A 25,141-nucleotide genomic window follows, 5' to 3' on the forward strand; every position below is an offset into this window, starting at 1 on the left:
ACGTCACCAACGGCCGTGCCCGCCGGGAGGGCGTGGCTTCCGGGCGCCGAGTTCGAACCAGGAGCGGCAGCCATGACCCAGTCTGTGGTGGTGCAGGGTAAGGGGTGGCGACGACGACGGCGGCGGCGCCCGCAGCGCAGCGTCCGCCCTGCCCGGGGTCTGACCTGTGCCTCTCTCCCTCGTTACAGTGGGCCAGTGCGGGAACCAGGTGGGCTGCCGCTTCTGGGACCTGGCGCTGCGGGAGCACGCCGCCGTTAACAAGGTAACGGCACCGCTCCGCCGGCCCCCTCCCACCGCCGCGGCGGCGCAGGCGCAGGGGGGCGGGCGGGGCGGGGCGGGGCGAGGGGGGGAGGGAGAAGGCGTCGGCCTTCGTCTCGTGCCGAGTAACGGCCTGTGGTGGCGAAGCTCGGTGTTGATTCAGGCTGGCGAAGGCCACTCCGTTACGAGCTGAACTCCCCACGGCGTTTTACGCAGTTTGGCTGGTGAACTCTGATGCAGATTTGCTTTCTCAAGTCTCTCCACCTGGAAAAGGCCTGGATGTCTCCTAGAAGAGAGTGATTAGCAAGTGTGAGACAATATGTGAAGGGAGACAGCTGTTTAGTAGAGCATCTTTGACTTGCGCTGCGGTGTCACTGTCATTAAAGGCAAAAAGCACTCATGCCAAAACCCACCCTTCATTCCATGCTAGCACATGACATACATTGAAGTGGGCTGTGCTGAGCAGCTTGAAAAGAAAGATGTACTCCTCTTGCCACGGCTATAAATACACAATTTCCTGGTAAATTCTGTGTGTTAACARTGATAATGGTGAACAGTCCTTTTGAATGCTTTTGAGAAGGCAATAGATGAAGTTCATATGCCTGTGGAGAGTCTCTTAGTTGTAGTGTAGACAGAGAGCAGTGACTTCCAGACTCTACTTCATCAGGTCTCCAAGACCATGGTAAATGATCTGTAAAACCGTATCAATGTTAAAGTACATAAACTTGTCAGATCTCTTTTACTTACAGGGTGGAACAAGAAATTTCAGCACCATCCATTAGCTCTCAGTTTGGGAATCACTGATACAGTTTAATGTGATTTTCTTTCCACAGAACTTAATGATTGTTGATATAATGGGCAGGAAACTGTCTCAGTATTTTACCAGTGACAAACTGAGTCAGCTAAGTGGCAACATTTTAATAATTGCATTGGAATCTGCAGTAAAATCCTAAGTCTTTAGCTATGAAGAAAAACTATTTGTTTAATCTTCTGCTGAGAACTTCATTTCCTAATTAGATCTGCCTATCAGTTCTTATTATCAGGCTGATGTTTCAGTAAAGTACTGTTTCTCTAGTATTGACTAGAGCTATTTAGATTGAATTTAAAGGTTGGCCCTGTTTTGAGTGAGGTTTAACAGATGACTTCTAGAAGTCCCTTCCAACCTACAATACTCCATGAATAAACATTGAGAATTTCTGATGTTACAATCTTCATCTTATGTCATGTTGTTTACTTTTAGAAGGGGATATATGATGAAGCATTAAGCAGTTTCTTTAGGAATGTGGATACCAGGTAAGTTTTATTGAGAAGCTCATTTTGAGTTTAACACAGTAGATCAAGACTTCTAGTATTTGCTCTTAACCTAAATTAAAATTCTCTTTGTTTCAGGTCATATTTAATTTGTGCTAAAAAGATTTTGCTTTTTAGTCTTTTTTTCAGAGCACTATCTGTCCCTTTCCATTTTAACTATTTTAAATGTGTTTGGTTTTACCCTTTTGTTCCACCCATCCAAAAAATGGACAGTCAAGATTTGATAGCTTTTGTAATTGCCAATCATGTTTAGATTGCAAGCTGTCCGACTACTAGCTTAGCAGCATTTATTGGAGAATAGTAAGAGGAATTATGTAGAAGGCAGTAAGAAAAAGCTCTTTTTAAAGACCTGTCAGTTTTTAAATCTCTTACATGACTAGTTCATTACATAGTGACTGGCAGCTCCTTTTTTTTTTAAGGTTATCCAGTTCCCACCTTAAGAGCATTCAGTTGTCTTTTTTTTCTGTCCAATTACAGAAATCCTTGCAGTRTGTTTAAAAGAGTAAACAGTTGGCCACCTGGATGTTGCAGTGCGTTGTAATTGATTAGAAGATACTTGGCCAGCCTCTCTTTACTTCTGTAATAGGCAAGGCTGCGATACAGAATACAATTTTAACTAAAAAAAAAAAAAAGTATAGAAATAATATGTATTTGGTCTCAATTCTAACCTCTTTGAAAGAAGATACAAGTGTGTTGGGATTTAACATTGCTATTTCCTGTGAGTAGTTCCTACAACTTCTCTTTTTTTTTCATCAAGAACATTTGGTTGTAACTACATATATGTTTTTATATGGGCCACATGAAACTACCAAATTTTAATTTGACAGGTTGGCTGTAATGTAAACATCCCTTTTCTATATTAAATGATGAAGGACTCGTCTTACTGAATACCATAGAAGTTTCAAGGAAAGTTCCCCTAGCTGGGGGACTGTTCATATTTGTATTGAAACAGTTCTCATTTTTGAGTGTAGCCTTGAACTGTAACTTAAAGGAGAGTAGTTTAATACAAGCTTGCTCAGGTTATGGGGTTTTAGTCTTTGCTGTTGCAGTGAGTTTTGTTTTAACTTTATCAAAAAGGACTAGTTCACCTTGGAAGTCATTGCAGGCATAGAATTTATGTTGTAAAATGACAGACTTCAGTCTTCTATGTTATGCCATACTGCTTTTCAAAATAGTCCAAATGGGTTATCCAGTCCGAAAGAGCTATAAACAACACTCTTACAGAACCAGAGAGACTCTTTTCTCATATAGTGATTAATAAACTGTGTAACACTGAGAATGTGTTTATGTTCATTCTTTCATGATTTAACTCTGGAGGAATTAACGATTAATCCTGAAATAATTAATGATGGAGTCGAACATCACGCTTTAACGCTGATGTTGAAGTTTCATTTGGGAGGTACTTTGGCTGCAAGTGAACTGTTTAATGGAAAGATAGTTTTATCTGTTTATTAAAGTAAAAAATGCATTTATGTCTGTAATCTTGGACAGAGTTGGCACTTAATTGATGGCTGAGATGACTTCTTTTCACACTTCAGTCACTGCACTATGCATTTCTCTCTCCCTCCTTTCCTTTCCCATCAGAGAATATAAATCACAGACACTTCAGCTGGCAACCAAATTTGTTAGTACATGTTGTAAAGGTGTGTTCTTCCTGAGCTTAAAAGCTTACTGCTTCAATCTGTAAGAGTTATCAATGCAGTGATCGTTACTCTTACAGAAGCTCCACACAGGCCTGTTTGAAGATTGAAGTTAGGTATCCGAAGTGCAACAAGCATCTAGATCTGCTCATGTGCTGCAGGAACATGCATTCTGTATGGTAGATGCTGCTACTGGTACCAGTTTTCTGGGAAAACAGAGAAACTAGAGCATCTAAGAAAGAAAAAACCTGAAAGCCTTATCTAATAAAATCAGCAATGGCCAGAAGGCCACCTTGTTCCAACAGATTTGAAAGCAAAATATTTTATGCTGGCTCCATCAAGCTGGTTGTATGATGATAGCTATTAAAAGCAACATAGAGATCAGGTAAAATAACTACCCAAATAAGTAGTGAGTTTATGCAACAATCAGGTGTACTGATGAGTTCAAGTCTGGTAGAATTGTATAAAACAGTCTTCATATGAGCTTTATTATTGTGTAAACTTAGCTATTCAAAACATGTAAAACAATCTATGAAAAGAAGTTGTCATACCTTAAGGTGATCCATATTGCTTTACAAATAGCAAAGACTGATAGTCATAGGCAACTTAGTAACAAATGTATGGTTTTATAGGCAGAAATTTATGTTTTAAACACATTTTTAAGAATTTGACTAGTTTATAAAAAATAATATAAAAACATACTACATTAAAAAAACTTCACATTTGTTAAGTCACATACAGGCACACACATCTACAAAAACAAACATATTCCATTTGTCAAAAACAAGTAAGTATATCTRAGAGAGATGTAGGGGTTCTAAAAAATTTAGGGATTTTTCGAAGCAGTTGAGTTAGAGAAAGTTATTGAAATCATAGGCTGTCATGAAAGACCACAAAGACAATAGTTGGAAAAAAGGCAGATATTTTTTTCGCCTCTTTTGGGGGTTTGTTAGTTCTTGAAGAGAAATAGAACTTCTCTAGCTGGACTGGCTGATGCTATAGTGGTCTCTCTTAAGGAATTGCATAGGCTAGAGTAATCCACATGAGTACTGGAGGCTGCTATGAGCTGTTTACCTAAAGGAAGTTGCTTCAAGAGCCTCTGGGAGTGAGACGGTAGAAACTCCTTGAGGATTCCAGTGCAGTCCTATACTCTCTCTTCCACTTGTTCCTGCTGGCATGAGAGCACTGTAGGGAATTTCACCTGATGTTTTAGGATGTTTTTGTGGTTGAATATAAAACAGACTAAGAAATAGTTCAAGTTTTGTGTGATCTGAGGATTGACTTGCACCCAAATGAGGTAAATTGAGGGGGAAAATAGAGCCATCTTCACTACGTTTTCTTCCTGTGTTGGTATAGTTTAGCTAGACATGAACATATCATCCTGTGAGTGCAGAGGCACCAGAATACAATGCATAGTCCCCCAGATTGGCTTGGTATAACTAATTCAAGAAAAATAAATAAATAAAGCTATGTCACACAGCATGATTTCTGAACTAATAAATAAAAATAAGTCAAGCAAAGTGCTCTGCTAGTGCGCTTATATTGCTTTCATGTCCTGAGTAGTAGCATAGTGCTCTACTATCCCTGTTAAAAAGCCAGTGGTGCTACTTGRTGCATTATGTTCCGTTATATGATGCAGACATATTGCATGCTAAGATAATGCTTTTGGCAATGCTTGTAGACTTACTAAGAGTAGAGGCTGTATCTGAGAGTAAGCCTTCAGTGCTTATCTTTTCAGTTTGCTGATGAAATTCTACTTAGGATATTTCTCACTGAGACTGGGCCCTGTAATTGCTTTCTTTTAGGGCACTCTGAGTTCTTTCCTAGCAGTGTTTTATGTTTGATGTGTTTCTTTGTGTGTTATATCAGTCTTTTGAACTGTAAAGATTAAGGACTGAATTTTATTCTAATATTTGTTGTCTTATTTCCTAGTATGGTCTTCAGTTTGGATTTTTTTTGTTTTTTTCACAGAAGTGGTGGAGATGGTCATGATGTTTCCAAAGGAAAAATCTGCTCTTTAAAAGCACGAGTAAGGCAATCTGTAAAGCTCATTCCTGTATATCGCATATTTATGTCTGACAGTGTTGGAATTTTCATAAGGCTCTTATAAATGAACATATTTTCAAAAGATACTTTGAATAATAAAACTTCTAACAATAACTTTTGGTATAATGGAGTAATGCAGTTTGCAGCCATTCTTCTTGAATAATTCAAAGTGTAATTTTAATAACATTATTGTGGATATTACAAAGAGTTTTTGAACTTAAGAAACAACAAAGCTTTAAATATAAAAATACTTTAATTTGCTTGCTCCAAAGTACGGAGGCAAGGTATTTTTAAAAAAATTTTAACAAAATTGAAATATCTGAAATGCTGTTCTGCTGAATGACTTATAGCAAAGCAATCAACGTGAATTTTGCTAGTTTATTTTCTAGATAACTACAACTGTAAAACAAGACCCTCTGGACCACAGTAGAAACAACTTACTTTTTATCTTATAAATAATTTTATATTCCTTTGTGTGATTATTTCAAATTGTGGCTTGCTTACTGACAGAATTTTAATTCTTTCTATTCTCAAAGGCACTTCTGATTGACATGGAGGAGGGTGTGGTAAATGAAATTCTACAGGGGCCATTGAGAGATGTGTTTGATAGCAAGCAGCTTATCACAGATGTTTCAGGATCAGGAAACAACTGGTGAGAAGAAATCCTTCCTAACTCTTCAGGAAGCATTTCTGGCAACTAATTAGGTGGCAGTTGAACAGGAAAATTCTAACAGTAGCCTTCTGGCTCATTCTACTGTACCTGGAGAGCTGCAACTTATTACCTGTAAACTTTAGAGTTACTGTTGCCTGAAGAAGGGCTTTGAAAACAATTTAACCGAAGGATAATTCTGCTAATATATCATTTTCTCTATTTTTTTCTTCCTCTTTTTGGACTCTTCTTTAAAGAACATGGTTTATATTTTTGTTTCTTTGGCATTCACCTACTCCTACTGCTCAGTCAAAACCATAATCTAGTTTGGGACTGTGCAATTAATGTAGAAAAAGAAATGAGTTATATGAACAAATGTGCTTCTGATTTYTAAACACTACAGATTCCAGTTCTGTGCATATAAGCTACACTACAAAAAAAGAGAAATTCAGGAAACAGATGATTAACATAATAAATTCCAAATTTTCACTGAGACATTAATATATTTCTAATAATACTCAGTGCACTACAGACTGGAAAGCAAGTCATCAGCAAATATAACAGAAGAAAGTGTGGTACAAGCATTCTATAATCTCACCATCTAACAGGAAAGTGTGTTGAAAATGATCTGTTTGGGTTTTTTTTTCAATTGCCAGTAACAGCTGACTTGCATAATACTCAAATGAAGATCAGTACACGTTACATATGGATGTCCTCTTTGTTAAGGGGTATGTAACTATCATTTGATAATAACAATTTCAAATAAAAATTGATTGTCCAGCATAGCTGTTTATTTCCTTTTCATACAAAATAATAGGGCAAGCTCCAAAGCTGTGAATTTAGTGCTTGCGTTCTCAGTATTAAAACCATGTCTCAACTTCCCTGTGCCATAGTGTAGTTAGTAACCATTTTGCAGCTCTCCCCCGTCARGAGTTGCACCAGCTCTGAACTGTTAAACTACAGCATTTAAAATCTCGAATAGGAAGAGTTGGAATAAAAAGTTGGAAGATGGTTATTGGGGGAATTTCTAAGTACTTTTCTTACTTTCAGGGCTGTAGGTCACCAGCTATATGGCTGTCAGTACCGGGAAAATATTATGGAAAAGCTGAGGAAAACTGCAGAACATTGTGACTGTCTACAGTGCTTTTTTATAATTCATTCTATGGGAGGTGGTAAGTAATTGTATGGTTAGTATGATTGCACCTGCCACAAGTGAAAGAAAAATCTAGATCTTGAAAAGATCACTGTAATCGGTATCATGCAGAATAAAAAGCTGTTAACACAGTTCAATTAAGTGGACTTGGAATTATTTTTTACTTGTTAGAACACTGAGGAGCTCCAATCATGAACTCAAGTAGGCAGTGTCAAAACAGAACAAAAGTACAGGTTACGTTATAAGACGAGACGGAGTGGATGGATCAAGACAGGTGGCAAATACAAGGAAACACTGTGGTGACACTGATCAAAAGAGGGGGCAGTGACCTCAGAACACTGGCATCATTGTCATGATCGAGTTATTTTTAACTGTGATGAAAGATTTTTCAGGAAGGATTTGAAGGAGGCTTCTGGCATTCTTAAACTGTYATGTTTTCATTCTTTGCACAGAATTCTCTTGAATCCAGTCTAACTACTTTAATAGCAAATCTGAAGGGAGAATCTTCTGCAGTGACAGTTTTGTTATTGTTATCTTGTCACTAAGCCTTTCTCCCCAGAAACATGGACAAATTCAGTGATTTGGCATTGAGCATGTATCATAAATGATTATGGTGTGGAAATACACACTGCAAATAGCTGTAAATATGACACAGAGTCAAATGCCTTTTTTTTTGTGTGTGTGTGTGGTCATCTTCTTAATTTGAGAGACCCTGCAGATATTCTTGCTATTTTTGCAGAAAACTACTCTGTTGTTCATAGATGAACAACATTGTCAGCTGCTGAGGTTCTGTTAGCTGTTCAAGACAGAAGAACCTACAGTTTAATTCTCTGACTTACACTTTTTCTCATCAACATTAAGTTCATGTTGGAGGAAAGGGGTTACCATATTTTTACAAGAGAATGAGCAAACTTTGTAAAGAAAAACCAATGAGAAAGTAAATTTAAATACTTGCATGAGTAAGAGTTAGTTCAATGTTTTTAAACAAGTATTTTCCTTCAAAATTCAAATAAATGTTTTTAGAATAAGAAATAAAAGACCAAATCAGGAAAATTTTGGTTGGTTTGAATGATGCATGTTCTAGGACTTTTTGGTTTGCAGAAATTTTTGAGATTGTATATTTACAAATACAATCTGTAAATGGTAAATACTTTAGTCAATTAAGTTTTTCCAAGACAGAAAAATAGTTTTCTGCTTAAATTTATGTGCCAGTAGCCTCCACAATCTGCTGAATACTTCGAAAAATCTTTGCATATATAACTGAGAAGTTGTATGTTTCCAGCCTATGAGACTTAATGCTTATAAGAATGCTTGTGGGAAACCTTTTATCTTCTCTCATTCTGTCTTCTCATTCATAATTATTTGTAGGGACAGGATCTGGTCTTGGAACTTTTGTACTGAATTTGCTTGAGGATGAATTCCCAGAAGTATATAGATTTGTTACTTCAGTTTATCCCTCTGGTGAAGACGATGTTATTACTTCTCCATATAATAGTGTTCTGGCTATGAAGGAGCTTAATGAACATGCAGACTGTGTGCTACCAATAGAGAATGAAGTAAGAAATAATATTCTATTTCTGTCAATTTCTTTTTTATTAAACTGCATGTAAGAAGTGTTTCTTCCTTCTGTGTATTGATTTTAGAATCAAGTCTTAAAAAGCATCATTTCATAAGTCACTTGCAAGCTTTTTAAATGAATCTAGTTATCACTTAAAAGTCATTCTGTTCCTTCCACCTTCAAAAAAAAAGTCACTCTTCCAGCATCAAAAACAGTCTAGAGTGAATTTTTTCATGTCTGTTTGAAGGTAAACAGTAAAAGACTCCTCTTGTCCTCCTACTGAGGACAAGAATCTTAAAAATTATTTTAGCAATCAATTTATGTGTAGCATTGGTACAATACTGAAAGTGAAATGAATAAACCACTCCAAATTAAAATAGACTTTACTGGTAAGGAATATGAGCGTCATAGACATACCTGGCCACATAAACAACTAGACTCTTTTGAAACCAACTTTGATGGCTGTCTTGAATTGCTTTTAGTTTATAAGAAAGTTGGAGAAAGTGGAATATATTTAAGGAATATATTTTTGCTTTCATGGGAATTAGAAAATTTGAAATATTCCAAAACCTTATCTTCTAAAAAGGATATTTGAATAGAATTCAAACTTCTTTCTGAGTTAAGCTGTGTGCATTTGTGACATACAAGGAACACACATTTAGAAACACTTCAGTCAATTGGAATTGGTCAAAAGTTGGATTTAATGGCTATCATAGTACAATGTTTGAACTAGAGCTACCATGTCCTAGTTTTTCTTTGAGTTTTAAGATTATTTGAAATAAAAAATGGAGGTACTGAGTTTGAATGCTCTGTGCTCAAGACTTCTTGTATGATTTCTGGTTTTATTTTTCTCTCAAAGGCTTTGTTTGATATAGTTAATAAAATTAATCAGATGGTCAAATCAGGAAAGCTAGGATCAATTGTGAAGCAAAACAGCTTGGTAACATCAAGTGCAGGCAGTACAAAAACTCTACAGGAGAAGCCGTTTGATGCCATGAATAATATCATAGCCAACTTGCTGCTGAACCTGACCAGGTAAAGTTACARGTCATTCCTCTCTAAAAATAATGTTGATGGAGGCAGAATGCACCGCAGATATTCAGGCCTATATCACCTCAAAGAATTTTGATTATTTGCAATTTGATACTAGTCTTCTCTTTTTAAGAATTAATGATTAAGCCTTGAAACATAAGGAGGTATTCAGATGTTAGTGGTGTTGCTGTAGCAGTGATAGTCCAAGAACTTAAGACAAGGTCTGTAGGCAGAAGCATTATCCTCCAATAATATTGGAATCCATGGAGATTAGCCTTCCTAGGCCAAATATATCCTTTTATAAATGTCATCATACCACTGTAGCACCTAAATTGTCCACTGCTGGAAGAAACTTCTGGTGAAAAATAACTTCAGAGTATTGGTCTGCTTTTCTTAAACAGTTTGTCATAAATGTTTAAAGTCACACATTTTATTACATCTGTGCATTCAAACTGGTTTCAAGCAGTTGTGTCCACACATTGAAAAATAGTGCTAAAGGCTACAGCCAATAAACATAAGGTCTCGTTCTCCATGCTTGAATGTTCTATTATGAGAAATGCAAAGAAATGAGAAACGCCGATGTAACTGCCCAGTGTGAAAATTCAGTATTTATGGTTAAACAGTTTCACATTTCCTGAAATGATATTCTTGAACTCTGTTGTTCTACTGTTGCATTATGGAGAACAGCTGAAAAATGGATGTAATTAATGTTTACATTACAAAAGTCATTTACTTAAATAGTTTTAAAACAGTTCTGTTATTTTTTCAGCTCTGCTAGGTTTGAGGGTTCGCTTAACATGGATCTTAATGAAATCAGCATGAATTTGGTTCCCTTTCCTCGACTTCATTACTTGGTTTCAAGCTTGACTCCTCTGTATACTTTGGCTGATGTTAACATACCTTCCAGAAGGTAGGAAGGAGAGGTTATTATGGAATTAGCAAACTATCTTTAGATTTTAAGTTTAATTTTTAATTCTTCCATAGTTTCCATTAAAAATGCATTCTTCAGCAAAACTATGGGTATAAGTTCTGGATGTTTGAAAGGGAGGAGTTAATGAATTTTAAAAGCCTGCCATATATTCAGATTTGTCCTGATTTTGAGAAAGTTCTCTGTTGCATTTCCCTCATGTTCCCATCCCTTCACAAGCACTTCTTGTGACCTCCCTAAGACATTAGCACCTAGAAGTGGATTGTTCAGCTGCATCAGCACAACATGAGGGATACTAGAGTGATGAGGGATACTAGAGTGATGAGGGAAGAAAAAGGAGGTTAAAAAAATGGAAGAATTGAAATTTACTTTTTAAGATCATACATCTAATGGTTTAGTCAGCTAACTCAAAATATGTTTTTATTAGCTTTGCTGAGAAATGCCTTTATTACTAGGTGATAGATAGAACTAACCACAAGTTAAGTTACGCTTTGCATTTCACTCGCAAAATACTACAAAGACAAACAAGGAATTAAACAAGACTCCTTGGGAAGTAAGGAAGTAATCTTGCTTCATTTATGAGATGTGGTGAGCCTGTTTAACAGTTCATTGTAACAATCAAAAAGGGACATCTTATCTTTCCTCCTCACAGTTTTCCAGCCACTGATTCCTTCTGCTGCTGCTTGTCAACTCTTTTGTAAGATGATTTATCTCTCTGACATGGCAGAAAAATAACTCATTAAAATAAGTTTCTTTGCTTTTTAGAGAGTGAGATCAGGTCAGCAAAAAGTTCCAAAATGATAGAGGTAGCTTGTCTGTAGTTTGCATGTTCCCACCAGTAAGTGGTGGGAGTGGGCAGACAAATGGTAGAGAAGAGGGTGGGACTACCCTCTTTCTGTGACAGTAGGTTTTAACAATCAACTCAATCTCTCTCTTAAAACCATACTTTGAGGAGACAATAAAGTGCTAGAGGGAGGATAGCAGACTGTGGGGAAATGCACAGTCGATAGTATTTCCAAATGAGGTGGGAAGAGTAGTATATTTGAGTGTGTCTCTTTTTTTAACAGGCAGATTGTTGGGAGAAGTGATTTGAAAAAAAATAGGCCTGATAGATGCAGAGAATTTGGAACAAATGAAAATAATGGCTTAGATGTTACAGGTCCACAGAGACTTAATAGGACTCACTTGAGGAGATAAGAGAAAGAATATGGTCTACTCTGTCATCTTTTAGAGAACGCATGCAGAATAATTAGAGTAAGTGGACAAACATATAGAGGCCGTATTTTTCTAAAACATTAACCAAAATTAATGCAGTGATATGATTCCTTTTATGGTTCCTTGGTTATGGTTATATGGTTCCGTTCTATAATGATCAGCAGCACTTTGATATTTTCTTGTCAGATCCTCCACAAACAGTGAGATTGCCTGCCCAAATTTTCATATAACCAGAACTTCAGGTAGTTAAATGCAGTTAAATATTTTTTAAAATTTGTAACCATTGGCCTAATTTCCTTATTTGAGGAATTTAAGGTCTCTTTAGTCTGCCAACTTCTCCAACTTCAGACTCAACACTTGGTTGTACCATGAGAGAGAATGGAGAAATATGGTCTTTTATAAAAAAAATAATTCTAATACCACATGCGTAGATATAAAGATGTGAATCTTTTTCTGTCGTTCACTATCACAGTTTAAATGTGCCTTTATTTTCAGAACTTTATTAACCTTTTAATCTCTGAAAGTGGGAGTTCTAAAGAACTTTTGTAACCTGCTTTAATAACATAACTGCTTTCTCTTGACCCAGGTTGGATCAGATGTTTTCAGATGCTTTTAGCAGAGATCATCAACTAATTCAGGCAGATCCAAAGCACAGTCTCTACCTTGCCTGTGCACTTCTTGTTCGAGGAAACGTGCAGGTTTCAGACCTTCGCAGAAATATTGAAAGGTTTGTAATATCACACAAAGTACTCGTGGTATTTATTATAGAAGCTGTTGTCAGATGTCTACAGTGCACTTACTTTTCATCTGAAGAATTTCAACACCAAATCATTTTACTCACAAAAATATTTTTCTTCAGAAGAGAAGAAAATGTAAATAATTTATTTTAATTAGCGTAATAGTTACAGTATTCTTGGATTTCTAAAGGGAACTGACTAGATGTCCCTGAGCTGCTCCTTCCATCCTCAGAAAGCCCAACCTTCCCTAGGTCTCCTGCCGGAATTAGATCTTGGAGCAACAGGCTCTGTAGTAGATTTTTTCTGAATGAAAGCCAGCTCTTTTTCATGTGGGTAGGGAGTCATCCTTATTTTAACAACCCTCCCTTGTTAGCACTTCATTGCTGTCACTTAGCTATCGTGGAAGACTACTACAGGAAGGACAGACACGCTTCTTGTACAAAATGAAGTTTACATGCAGACAGCAGTGCATAGAGAAAATTTTTAAGAATCGAAAACATTTTACTACACCTAAACTGTAGGTAGACTGACTGTTCTCTCACATTAATCTGCCCCTTTCATGAGACTCAGTGTTTGCAGTCCCTTCCCTTTTGTAGAAATAAGTAACTTTCCTTTTCAAAAATTGATACATTTAAATTAATAAAAATTGGTATTTGTGATTTAAATTTACAATACATAAACAATTTTAGTCTGAAGCCTAAAATGTCATATGCCAAATGCTAGTTAAAATTGGCTTTCTTAGTCCTGAAAGCTTAAAAGTCAACCTTTTGATACTGTTTGTTAGCAAAGGAAACTTAGCCTTTGTGTTCTTTACATTCCGTATGTATTTGTAAACTTCTGAATCACAGGTTAAAGCCTTCCCTGCACTTCATCTCCTGGAATCAAGAAGGGTGGAAAACTGGCTTGTGTTCAGTACCTCCTGTAGGCCATTCCCACTCACTTCTGGCTTTAGCAAATAACACCTGTGTGAAACCGACATTTATGGAACTCAAAACCAGATTCATGAAGCTCTACAAGAAAAAGGTATGGCTCTGTCATCATTATAGCATTCATACCCACTGATCATTACTATCTTGTATTATTGGTACTTAGAAGTGACGGCCCAACCCAGCTTGTGGAATATCAAGGAATCATTTCAACAACTGCTGCATAAAAAATGAACTATTTATTTACCTGTACCTACAAGATAATACACTTATTTTCTTCAGTAGTGAGGCAGTATCTGACCAATCTACCTGGAAGTTTGTTCAAGCATCCCCCAGAAGACAGAATATGAAAAGTTCTGTGCCTAAGAAATCAATAATATCAACTGTAATCCCTTAGAGGACTGTTACTAAAGTTGTCAAGTATATTAGGAAGGGATGTCATGAAACCAGTCTTTAAATCTACTTTCTACAATGCTCTGCACTAAAGTGCAGGCTAAATGATGCTTCCAGAACCAAATGAATTAAATCAGGTGCCAAGAAAAGATTAAAGCTGAATTTATTATTCTCGTAGGCTCATCTTCACCATTATCTGCATATAGATGGGATGGAGCAAAGCTGTTTCTCTGAAGCCATATTGTCTTTGTCTGACCTAATAGAAGAGTATAATGAACTGGATGCCACAAAAGGTGGGCCTAGAAGAGATCCATCAAGACTGAAGATAGCTGTGTAAAGAAGGAAGAACTGTTATTTTGCTTTCGTTTTCCCCAAGCATTCCAACCACTTCAGTTAACCAGAATGACTTGCAGAGTGCCTGCATCGTGTCATTCCAAAATGAGATTGAGACAACTGCCTCCTCAGCTCTCTGAGTGGGGATCATTTTAAGTGATGGAACCATTCTGTACGGAAGATTTGAAAGCGTGTTGCTCTCCAGCACCTAATTGTGGAGGAACTCAGTAGAGAGGCATCATACTAACTGTAGAGTTGGCATGCCACATGCTGTGAGGAGAAGAAAGGAAGGTTGTAGCAGCCCAAAATGTAGTTCTCAAAGTCTTCTCAAACTTTGAACTTAAAGTAAACTAAAGGCAGGCCCTACTTCAAAGAGCAAACACCACTACTAGTGTGTTTATTTTTGTAATAAATTACTACGAAGAGGAGAACCCATATGCAGTTTTCAAAGATGAAAGCAAACCTCTAATGAAATTGGTTTCTTAAATTTTGCAGCATTCTAGGTGTCATTTGAAAATGCTCTAAACAGTGTTCAAAGTTTATGTTTTTGCTTCCTTTTTGTACTTAACTACAATTAGCTGTATTAGAGCATTCTCAGTTGAAATCAAAAATGGCAATACAGCAAACTCAAGAAAATGCACTTTCTTTCAAATATTATAATTGGAGTATTAATTAACATGTTATTTTAAGGATGCATATTCATGAAAGCTGTGTTGCACTTGATAATGAATTAATACACTGTACGTTTGAATGAAACAAGCATTAGAATGAAGACCGTTTGAAGAACGAAGATTATATACTTAAAAGAATGCGAGTTAAATAGATGTTTTAATATATATAATTATTGGGGTAAGTTGACTTTTGTATTACAATAAGAACTTCCACAAAATAAAATATGCAGCTATTCCTAGTTCCTTGCTTACTCTGACTGTCTTAAAACAGCATGACAGCAGTGAACTGTTCAGATCAGAATGGACCAATACAATGAATTCTTAAAGCTCGAGTATGTATATAAGTAAGCACAATTTTGTGTATGAGGCCAGAAGAATTCAATAAAATACTGTGATAATACTTGTTGAGAGCATTTTTTAAAAGAAAGCATTTTTAAAATAGTCATTTCCTTGAAATTTTGCAGTTCTGTTATTTGTAGGTGTCCCTTCTTTGTTCCTTTGCAAGTGCGTTTTTTATATTCACAGCACTATGAAAAGATCAGTTGCTGCAAAAAGCAGCCTGAGCTTTAAAYTCACTTTTTGAGTGTTTGAAACAGCACTGATGCGTTCTAGCCTTGCAGATACATAGTTGTAAGTGCTATATTGATAATCAGGGATGATAGATGAGATATTACAGATTAAAATGTCTTTTTCTAACRGGTTACTTAGAGCATCTATGAATTTACATGTACTTTTCATTTTGGGCAGGGCATGTTACAGCAGGGTACAAAACTGTATTGCTGTGCTTTTTTGTTTTAATTACAAAACTTCTTGTTCTGACAGTACTAATAGCGTATACATACTTCTCAGGAATGTATTTCCCCATATTGAAAAAAAAGTTTTAAAAGATGTGCTTTTATATGCATTTTGCAGTTGATATTTAACAAATAAGTATTCACATACGTAGTTTCACTGTGAAGATTGCTGGGTTTTTTAGGCTAACTCTTCAGGACATGAATGTGCTGTCACCCTTGCAATTATTACTGTCAATGATGTAACTCCTTATAAAATCTTGAGTTCAGAAAATATATCTCCTGGATCACTGCAAATCCTCTGACATACGCAAGACGTTATCCACATCATCTTCCACTTGAAGGAGCCTTCATTGGGACACTCAAATTGTATAGTGATCATTTTGGACTTACTAGGTATGCAACATCTCTTGTCCAAACACACCCCACAGAAAGTTAGTTTGTAGCTTTGTGTGGTTGAACATCCGGAAAAGATTAGTTTCTCTGCTGTAGGAAGCTGGAATGTCGGTTGACATGATTTTCCTTTTGGAATCTTTAATATAAAAACAAAGAAAAGCCTAAGGTTTTTACAGATGGAAAACAACATATAAAAAAATGCAAAGTTTACATGAAAGTATCTTGAAAATTACCCCTTCTAGAAGCTGCCTTATTTTTGTATAACAGCCAACAAATACAAAATATTTCCTGAATAACTGAGCAGCAGGACAGCACCAACACCACTTTTATTTAAATTTAATCTATTGTTTTGCTTGAAATTACACTTCTGTAGTTTACTATTGAAAGCTTAAGATAAGACTGAAGCTTGTATTTCAGGAAGGTTTGTACAAAAGGGAGAAGAGTCATTTTATATGACTCTTAAAAAAAGAAGTCATTTTATATTAGTAAGTATTGTTAAAACATCAGTTTTTCCAATTCCTCYAATCTTTCCATTTTATTTTAGGAAGTCATTTCATGTTAGAAAGTACCTTTATCGTCTTCAGTATATTAGCCTGACAAGGCCGAATGAAGCATAATCTCTTTTCTTTTTTCATTTCACATTTACTGTTTTCGTTGGTCACTCTGCTGGATATGCCTATGCCACAGGTCCTGGAACAGGGTGTCCAAGGAGTTGCCTGTATTAGGCACTTTTTCTTCAGAACTAGCGGTAAGTTTCTGTAAGCTAAGACAGCAATATATAATTTATGCAGCGAAACAGCCCCAGAAGGATTAATTGAAAACGAAAGGATAAACATTTGATTTCTGTTCATGAAGATGGTTTTGTAGGTAAATCTAAAGATGAGGCACAAGCAAAGCTATACAAGAGTTTTGGCACCGAGTTCCCATTAAATTAACTGACACCAGATATTCAGATCCCAACAAGGACTATGAAATTGTATGTGTTGTATGAGCCTCCAGTTTAAAGTTACAAAAATGTAAGGCGATACCAATTTTTTGAGAAATTTTTGTGAAATGTAAGAAGAGACTTTGAAAATTAGCTTAGACCAAGCACAGCTTGAAAATGGATGTTGAAAATGTTCGTATCAGATTCCTAATAGATACTGTTGAAGGATTTAGATTTTGTATTGAGGAGAAAACATTTCCAGATATTACCAAAAAGCCTATTTTCTGATATATTAGAGCTTTTATTAAGTTGGGTATATTTAAAAATAATAAATTTGTAAATAGTGCAATAGTTTGTGGTGAAATTCTGCAAAAAATGACTATGTGGAATCTGTGCATTTAGAGAGCACAGGCAGAATTATGGGGATACCTGGAAGATAGATAGCAGTTTAAAGATCTCATTGCAGCAAGCAAACTAAAGCCTGTCATATATCTGAAAAATAAAGGGAAGCTAAACAGTTGTTCATACTTAGCACATTTTTTCAAATATGATCTAGGTACATTCCTATTTATATAAAATAGGTAARTAGAATGCAAAAGGAAAGCAGGAGAACAAAGCAAGAGCAGTAAAGTGAAATAAAACTTAGCAATTGTTGTCCACACTAACAAAAGAAAGATGACTTTCAAAGTAGATAGTAGTCCACTGAACCACTCATGCAAGTTATGCACAAATTTACAGTAGTTTACTTCTGCCATACTGGGAATGTGAAGGGGGAAGGCCTCATTTTAAAGCAATATTTCAAGGTGCTATTCTTTAGAGGAGGAATAGGATGAAAATGAAGTTTATACTTCAGAATATTTGGGGGATAGGGCAGCTGCACGTGTCTAGTTTTTCTTTTTCGAGGTTGTCATTGACACCTTCATTGACACAGACCTTCTGTGTTGTGTTTATGTAGCTCAGTTGGGGTCAGCTCTGGGAATCTAGCTGGACAGCCTTGCCTCTGCTCTATCTGAGCATACAGGCCTGGTTAGCTGCCCTTCTCTGTCACCTGCATCTTGCAGAAGAAACAGTTAAGAGAGCCCTGAAGAAGGGCTCTGCTGTTTCTTGTGCCTGCATTAGTTTTAATGAAGATCCGTCTCACCATGTAAATTCTTGGCACGTGCACAGGGAACGAGGCAGCACAGAGCAGGCAGCTGCRGCAGGGAAGGGCCTGGATAGCTGCTTCTGGCAGTGGTGCTTTCTTAGGGTAATCAAAGTACTACAGTTTTAGTTGCAAAGCAAGAATAAGGTTAACAGGAATATGAGATAATCCTAGCAGTATTGCATAGGTAAACTGCTGTATCTTTTTGATCAGACTGAATAGAAAAGAAACTGAGAGGACTTTTGTCCWTGCAGTGACCTGAAATTTATTGAACAACCAAGCAAATTTCTACTTTCTACTGAAAGAGGCTTGCAACATGCCAATTTAGATATGTGATAACTGAGACTCCCCACCACAAAAGAAGTAAGGAAGCTCCTAGTTTGCGAAACAGTTGCACTCGAGCAACCCTCACTGGTCTATTGTGATGAGTAGTAAAAATCTGCAGAAAGATAGATTGAAGATTGCTTTGGCCAATTCTGTCACAACAAAAGCCAAAAGGATTTTTGCTTTCATGTCTGTCAGGTTTGGAGAGTAGAGTCTGAGAGCTAAGAGAATTGAGGAGTTACTGGGACAGAGCAGTCACCCTGGCAATTGCCTTAAGAGAGAGAACTAAGAAACTGCCAGTGCATGCTCTCAGCCTGGCTGCTGGAGAAAGGAGAGGAATGAGTGCCARTGCCTTCTACTCTTCTGGAACACTAAATTAAATGAATCTCATCTACAGGAAAGTTTATCACTCTATTCAGGCACACCTGACATGAGTCTGTAACTTGTTGATTGAAGTTGCTTGAGCTGTCCAGGGCCACAGATGGATTGTCCAGACTTCTTTCTGCCCGTGACCCTGGTGCAGGGACTTGCAGCTAATTTCGGTATGAATACAGGTGTACATCCAATTGCACCACTGACACACAGGCACTTATAAAGAGGGTTAGGTTGGAAGATCTGCCCATTAAGATAAWGAACTCCATTGAGCTCACATCCTACAGCTACCAGATCTGCAAATGGTAAACAACAGTTACTGACACATTATGAGCATGTGGTTTCTGCTTAGAGTGCTAAAATATGATTATCCTTTATTGATTTTTCTGCTTTCTCAGCTTCAAGTTCATAGTAGTTCAAGCACATCTTTTTTATCTGTGCCCAGTGATAGCTACAACTGCTTAACTTTGAATCAGTCATAAACATGCCTTCAAATAACAAGATTATGCACAGTGAACTGGTTTCACTGATGAATAAGCAGGTAAGATTAAAGACAGTCTCCACACTAGTCTCCATTTCTCTGACAGAACAATAGGATGTCTAAATTTGTATAAATTGCATAGCACAGAGCTGTGCAGCACCAACAAGGATTTTTCCTTTGAAACCATTCACCCTCCTGGGGGTCCCACCCTCCCGGATTTCAAGAAGAGAATGTGAAAGAGCAACTTACATGCACACACGCCTGTTTCATACCTAGGCTTGTCTTCAGAGTAGTCACAGTAGAGGCCTTTGTGGGGGTCACAGATTTCTGCTTCATTACAGGTCTCTCCTGACTGCTTGGCACAGACCTTACAGCAGCCACAACCATCTTTTACCAAGCTTACCCCAGGGGTGCAGGTTGGCACGAGTGGGCATCTGCATGGCCAGTGACAAAATTCCTTTCGCTGGTGGACTTCACTAGTTTCTGAAGGTTTTACTCCAGGCTTCACCCCTTGTGGGCCGTGGGYTTGAGCCCTGCAGCAAAACTTAAATACAGTGGGACTTTTTGAGAACTGCATACGTTATGCATAGCTGGTATAACATAAAACAAAGTTGGGATAGAAGAAAATGTGAAGTTTAAAGAAGCAACTAAGATACTTTTCATAAGGTTAGAAGATCCACAAAGTGAAGACACTGTGAGGTTTAGGTAGGAGACTGATTTCACCAGTAACTTTAATACATCAAAGTGGAATTTCAACAATTATTCTAGTCTACTATTTATTTGAAAAAAAACAGTTCTCTAGTCTTTCTTTTTTCTTCGGTAGAACAAAACCTGTAGCAGAGTTAAAGATTTTACAAGGTTTAAGAAAAAGGTTTTAAAATAGATGGCAGACTTATTTTAGCTCTTCTTTCCTAAGAACCTTCTGTCAAGTTAATTAACTTTGGGCTCCTTCTGCTGTTTGATAGCCGACCACTGTCCTTTGTGCCACTTTTGATGGCAAAAACCTTTTGAAATAAATAACATCTTTGAGTGTTATTTTGCCTCAAAAATATGAATAGTTTTGGGGAAGGAATATTATATTGTTTACAAATTGTCTTGTGCTAGCTGCAGAAATTGAATCTGCAAGTAATAAGGGATGCTAGTACTTGCGTTGGGCTGAGTGTAAAGCTTCTTAAAAGCTTGTTCTGGAAACAGGCTATGTGGAAAACAGGTGTTCCAATGTATTTACCAGCAATCAGGACCAGTTGCTTTAGGAAACTCACACTTTTTTTTTTTTTTTTTTAAGTATATTAGTATTACACATTTGGCCATGTGCCAGCTATATGAGGCTATGGGACTTAAATCAGATATTTTATTTCAAAATGGATGTTTGTAGCAGGAAGTAATCTATGTGTTTTGAMCAGCAAGTTTAATTTGTATTAGAAATTAAAATGTGCTTTAAACTTAGAGATATCTACATAAACAAGCTTTTTTTCTTTCTTTCTTTCTTTCTTCCAAGAAAAGGTGGTAACCTACAAATGTGAGTGTATAAAGCTTCCCAGGAGAGAAACAAAGTCAGGGAGCATCTGAAAATTTTATCTGTGGAATTATCAAATAACTCAGTCTAACTGAAAATTTTTCAAAAAACTCTTAAGGTATGATAAAAATTTAAATTTGCCTATAAAGTTTACAGGCAAAATATTTTCTAATTCTTGCTTTCCAAAGTTTTTATACCACAGTTATCCACATCACACAAGCGCACTGCATAGTTTTCCTGATCCTTTGGGCAGATGAGAAAATGAGACCATCATCTAACAACCTTTCATATGTTGTTTGTTTTCTTGCATTTTTAAGATTGAACAAAGTCTGTATGACATAAATAAATAGCAAAAGTAGGCAATGTATTATTATTTATGTTTAGTTATCTTAATCTAGCTTTAAATATTCTGAAGTAAAGTTATCCAAAATAGACTGATCTGAAAATTTGACATTCATCTTATTGAAGAAATAGAGGAAAAATACTCTGCTTTATAAAACCTATTTTCAAAAGAATAAAGAAACTAATTTTTAAGAAAATAATGAAATTGGCCTTTGACATAGAAATACCTTCAGCAAAAGCTACCGCTTAAAATTGTCTCACAAGAGACAAAACAACACAGCTTAGGCACCTTTCTAATTTGTAAAACTAGCCTGAAGTCAGCTCAGTGTATATATATCTGGAATATGAGCAGGGACAAGATGGTTACTTTCTTATACTGCATCAGACAATCATTTGTGCTTGAATTTAAAAAGAAAAAAAGCAAGGTCACTGAGAGTTTAAGCTTCTTTTAGCACTTTTTCATAGAATTATTTTAATACACAGATTAAAGAGAAAAAAATATCAGATTAGGAATAATGCAGTAAATAAGCTGCAAATGAAATTTACTCAGGAGTAGCGAATGGTTCCTTATTCTTTATGAGGAATTTGCGTCTCTGATTTTTTTTTTTTTTTTTCACCACAAACTAGTAAAAGAGCCTTTGAGTGACAATGCATTGTAATTTCAGTTTTGAGCTTCTTGTAAAATGAGATTCACTTGGAATGTTTTTTTTTTTTGGTCATTAAGCAAATAAAACTTTAAACCAGGAGAGGATGAGGAAGGGAGAAATTTTTTTCTTCTTTTTAATGAACTTACCTGTTGAGTACAAGGGATGATGAAGATAGTTTGAAAAAGGAGCCACTGCATGTTCCTGCACATTCAGAAGTGAAACTGAGAGATAGGGAACAGGCTGAGCTGTGTCAGAGTAAGCACTGAACACAAAGCTCTCCTCTGTCTCCCTTGCCAACCCTACTTTCCTCAGCACATGCACGAACACATACACACATTCACACTTGAAATTCTCCACTTCATACAGAACCAGCTTCACACTGACATTTTCAAGTGATCTTCTTTTCTCTATCCTGCTTTGGATATGGGTTTTCACACCCTGCTTGATTCCATCCAGCTACTTCTGCAAATTCTTCCACACTTAATTGAGGTCAGATGGGGTGAGCATCTGATTCTTAAAATTTTGCTGCTGGAAATGTGGTGTTATTTTTAACTTGTATTCAAGTCCATAAAATTGGAATTTCTGAAATCTGAAGGGCAGAGCCCCAAATGCATGTATTTTTGTGGCAGAGAAAGCAGCATTTTTCAGAAGTTTTAACATACCATAGCAGGATGATAAGGATTAACACTTTCAGAACATAWTCTATAAATAGAGATACTGTAGTATGTATACTGATAATGCATATTTTGTGCTGTTTCTTTCCATGGGGAACCCAACCCTCATGTTTCTTTTGATGGCAACCAAGTAATGAGGATACCAAAATTATAATATGCTTTTTCCTGAAGTATGTATCTTGTCTTACTGCAATGTCACCCTTCGTAAAACACAAGGCCATTCAGATTCCCTGCTTTCCTCCTCTGTAATGTTATCAAGATGACCTGCCTGATTCTTAGGCCAACAACCGAGGGTCTCCAGGATGAGAGAAGAGTTCCATCACTGCAACACTGATGTTGGTGAGAGCCTGGGAATTCTTACTTTGCATTTGTCCTCATTTGATCACTTAGAGTGAAGTTCAAGAGTTATTGAAGGATGCTGCCTACTACTACCAAGGACCACATTCACACAGCAGCTTGTGCGTGGACAGAGGCAGTGATGCGAGCATCGAATCAGGTCCAGACTGAGCAACTCTGTTTTGTTCCCGRACTCAGAGAATCAAATTCCCTTTATAATTACAAGTGAATCCTGAACTGTGCTTCTAAGCTCTTAATCAGTAATCTGTACATTATTGAATAGCTGTTCTTCTTTAGCACATCCATTTTGTCACATACTTCATTATCATGTCAAAGCAATACGAGGTATCAAGTGGGTGCCCAGATCAGTTCACTTCAGTGATGTTACTCTGTATCAGTGAAAGCCAAGTCTGATTCAAGCCTTGTSTTTCTCATTGAAAGCTTGTGAATGTAGCATCTTGGTTTTTCTTACTTTCAAAAATCTCTTCTGTATAGTTTCAAAACACAGCTCCTGTCATAGAATCAGGGGGTAATTGAAGCTGGAAGGCTCCACAGGAGTTCTCTAGTTCAACCTCAGCTCAAGCAGGGTCAGCCACAAGATCAGACCAGGGTGCTGAGTTTTGTCCGGTCGGGGTCTTCAGGGTCTTGAAGATCTGCAAGAATGGCAACAGCACAACCTTTCTGGACAACCTGTTAGAGTGATAATAATGAGCCATGTGGGCTGTGTAAGAAGATCTCAGGTACAGCTCTTTCTTCTGTAGATCCAATACTCTCTCACCTGGTAGAAGTGAGGAAGGGAAAAGGAAGAAGACATTCAAAACCCCTTCTCTTCTAGAACTTCAGGGGAGCACACAACATTCATCTGAAAGATGTTGCTSATTTTTGCACCCCAGAATAAAACTCATTTGGCCAGTGAAGGGCTGGGAATGTTCTGTGTGAACTGGCAAAGAGTGGTCTGCTGTGGGTAATGGTCCTAAGTCATGGGAAACTGGAGAGGGACTTTGCTGTAGAATTATTCATTTGTTTTTTTGTGGTGTTTGTGTTGCAGTTCACCTGGAGAGCATGTCATCCTCAGGATGAGAGGGTGAAACTTTGAATCTGGGGTTTGAGATTCATCTTTTGCTTAATGAGTATAATTAAAAATAAGCAGTAGCGGATAGAAAATATTGGGATGGGGAATGGTGGGAGAAAGATTCCTCCCTGAAGAAGACTTTCTGGCACTATAAACACATTAAAATGTGATTTTAAGTGGCTAGATTGRTACCCACGTGTGCGGAGTAACCAGCGTGCTTCAGTCCAGGAAGGGCTTGCTGCTAGGAGCAAGTCTCCCTTGGCAGACAGGGTAAGCAATACTTCATTCTTCAATAAAAGATAGACAAAACAATAAGGAAAAAAAAAAAAAAAAAGTCTTCCGGCCTGTCTGTAACTTTCACCTGAAGATCAGTGCAAAAATCTGGCTCAAGCCATAGTCCTGTTCAGAAATTCTTAGCTACCACTCGGTGGGCCTGGGACAGGTGACCAGTGATACAGCACTTTTTTTGACTTGTACAGAAGTTGAGGAAGCACATCTTTTCCCTGTGGTTTCTAGGCTTCTTTAAAGTCATGAAGACCCACGTGTTGCACCTGATTTGAGCTGTTGTGTCTCCCCCAGGCCAGCCCTTGCTGGTCTGTTGAAGCTGGAGCTGCTCTGTAGTGCAGCACTGGAAGGCATAGCACCCTGGCTTCCATTCTTGTGTACRTGAACACACTAGAGTACACATCTGGGGACATCAGCTCTTCTCTGCAGTGGCTGCAGCAGGAACATGCCCTCTCTGCACTCTCTCACTGTAGAGCACATTCATGTAATCTTAGTGAAAGTAGATGTTTACTCATTTCTCTCTAACAGCTATATATTTCTTTCCCTGGCTACACATACATGAAAAGGGAGGAAGGTTTTGCTTTCAGTATTGATAAGAAGGTGACCTATTAATTGACCTCATTAGTTGCCCATTAGTAGAGAATGGGTGACTAGGTTGCAGAGATCAATCTTCTCAGCCATAAGCAATCTCCCTGTCACCTCCTGCCTTGGTATCCCCATCTTCTCTCTTCTGCAGTGGTCTGTCTCTCATTCCAGGCTGCTTCACCTTCTGTTTTAGAGATCTACCTATTTGTTTGTGCCTGGTGCTTCAGAATATGGGGGGGGGTTATCTCCTCAGGATTCATTCCTTTCTACAGTTCTGTTCTTTCCACCTTTTAGTTTTGTGCTTTACCTTCTCACTACCCCTGTGACAACACCAACATCACCATAGAAAACAGGGCCTGCATTCTTCCATGTAATTCAGACAACCAGTATAAAGACTCTCACAT

At 37.3% G+C, this 25,141-nt stretch overlaps 2 protein-coding genes across 3 annotated transcripts; one reads left to right on the top strand and one right to left on the bottom strand.

Annotated features, from left to right (window-relative positions):
• Positions 1–25: 25 nt before the first annotated feature.
• On the top strand, positions 26–15,250 carry TUBE1 (tubulin epsilon 1). 2 transcript variants are annotated; one of them, XM_085306635.1, is made up of 12 exons: positions 26–97; positions 189–262; positions 1,499–1,551; positions 5,181–5,238; positions 5,792–5,907; positions 6,955–7,076; positions 8,426–8,613; positions 9,475–9,650; positions 10,417–10,557; positions 12,377–12,517; positions 13,376–13,550; positions 14,025–15,250. In XM_085306635.1, exons 1-12 carry the CDS (start codon positions 73–75, stop codon positions 14,181–14,183), a joined length of 1,428 nt encoding a protein of 475 aa, XP_085162761.1. In that variant the 5' UTR covers positions 26–72; the 3' UTR covers positions 14,184–15,250. The 2 variants fall into 2 exon arrangements, with proteins under 2 accessions (XP_085162761.1, XP_085162762.1); XM_085306636.1 differs by lacking the exons at positions 26–97; positions 189–262; positions 1,499–1,551 and adding an exon at positions 2,239–2,287.
• A 498-nt stretch (positions 15,251–15,748) lies between these two features.
• CCN6 (cellular communication network factor 6) lies at positions 15,749–21,994 on the bottom strand. Its single transcript, XM_085306651.1, has 5 exons — positions 21,932–21,994; positions 19,530–19,824; positions 18,853–19,095; positions 16,607–16,800; positions 15,749–16,173 (listed from the first exon to the last, which is right to left on the bottom strand). The coding sequence occupies exons 1-5, from the start codon at positions 21,992–21,994 to the stop codon at positions 15,892–15,894; spliced, it is 1,077 nt and encodes a 358-aa protein (XP_085162777.1). The 3' UTR covers positions 15,749–15,891.
• Between the last annotated feature and the right edge of the window lie 3,147 nt (positions 21,995–25,141).

Source organism: Rhea americana, unplaced genomic scaffold, assembly GCF_003343005.1.
Source record: "Rhea americana isolate MKP2758 unplaced genomic scaffold, rheAme1 scaffold_243, whole genome shotgun sequence".
Lineage (NCBI taxonomy): Eukaryota > Metazoa > Chordata > Aves > Rheiformes > Rheidae > Rhea > Rhea americana.

Bases quoted from the DNA above. Each gene is read 5' to 3' on its own strand.
- TUBE1 (XM_085306635.1), top strand. From the start codon at position 73: ATGACCCAGTCTGTGGTGGTGCAGG. The intron at 12,518-13,375 runs GTTTGTAATATC...TCTGAATCACAG, and splicing joins CTTCGCAGAAATATTGAAAG to GTTAAAGCCTTCCCTGCACT. The intron at 13,551-14,024 runs GTATGGCTCTGT...TTATTCTCGTAG, and splicing joins TGAAGCTCTACAAGAAAAAG to GCTCATCTTCACCATTATCT.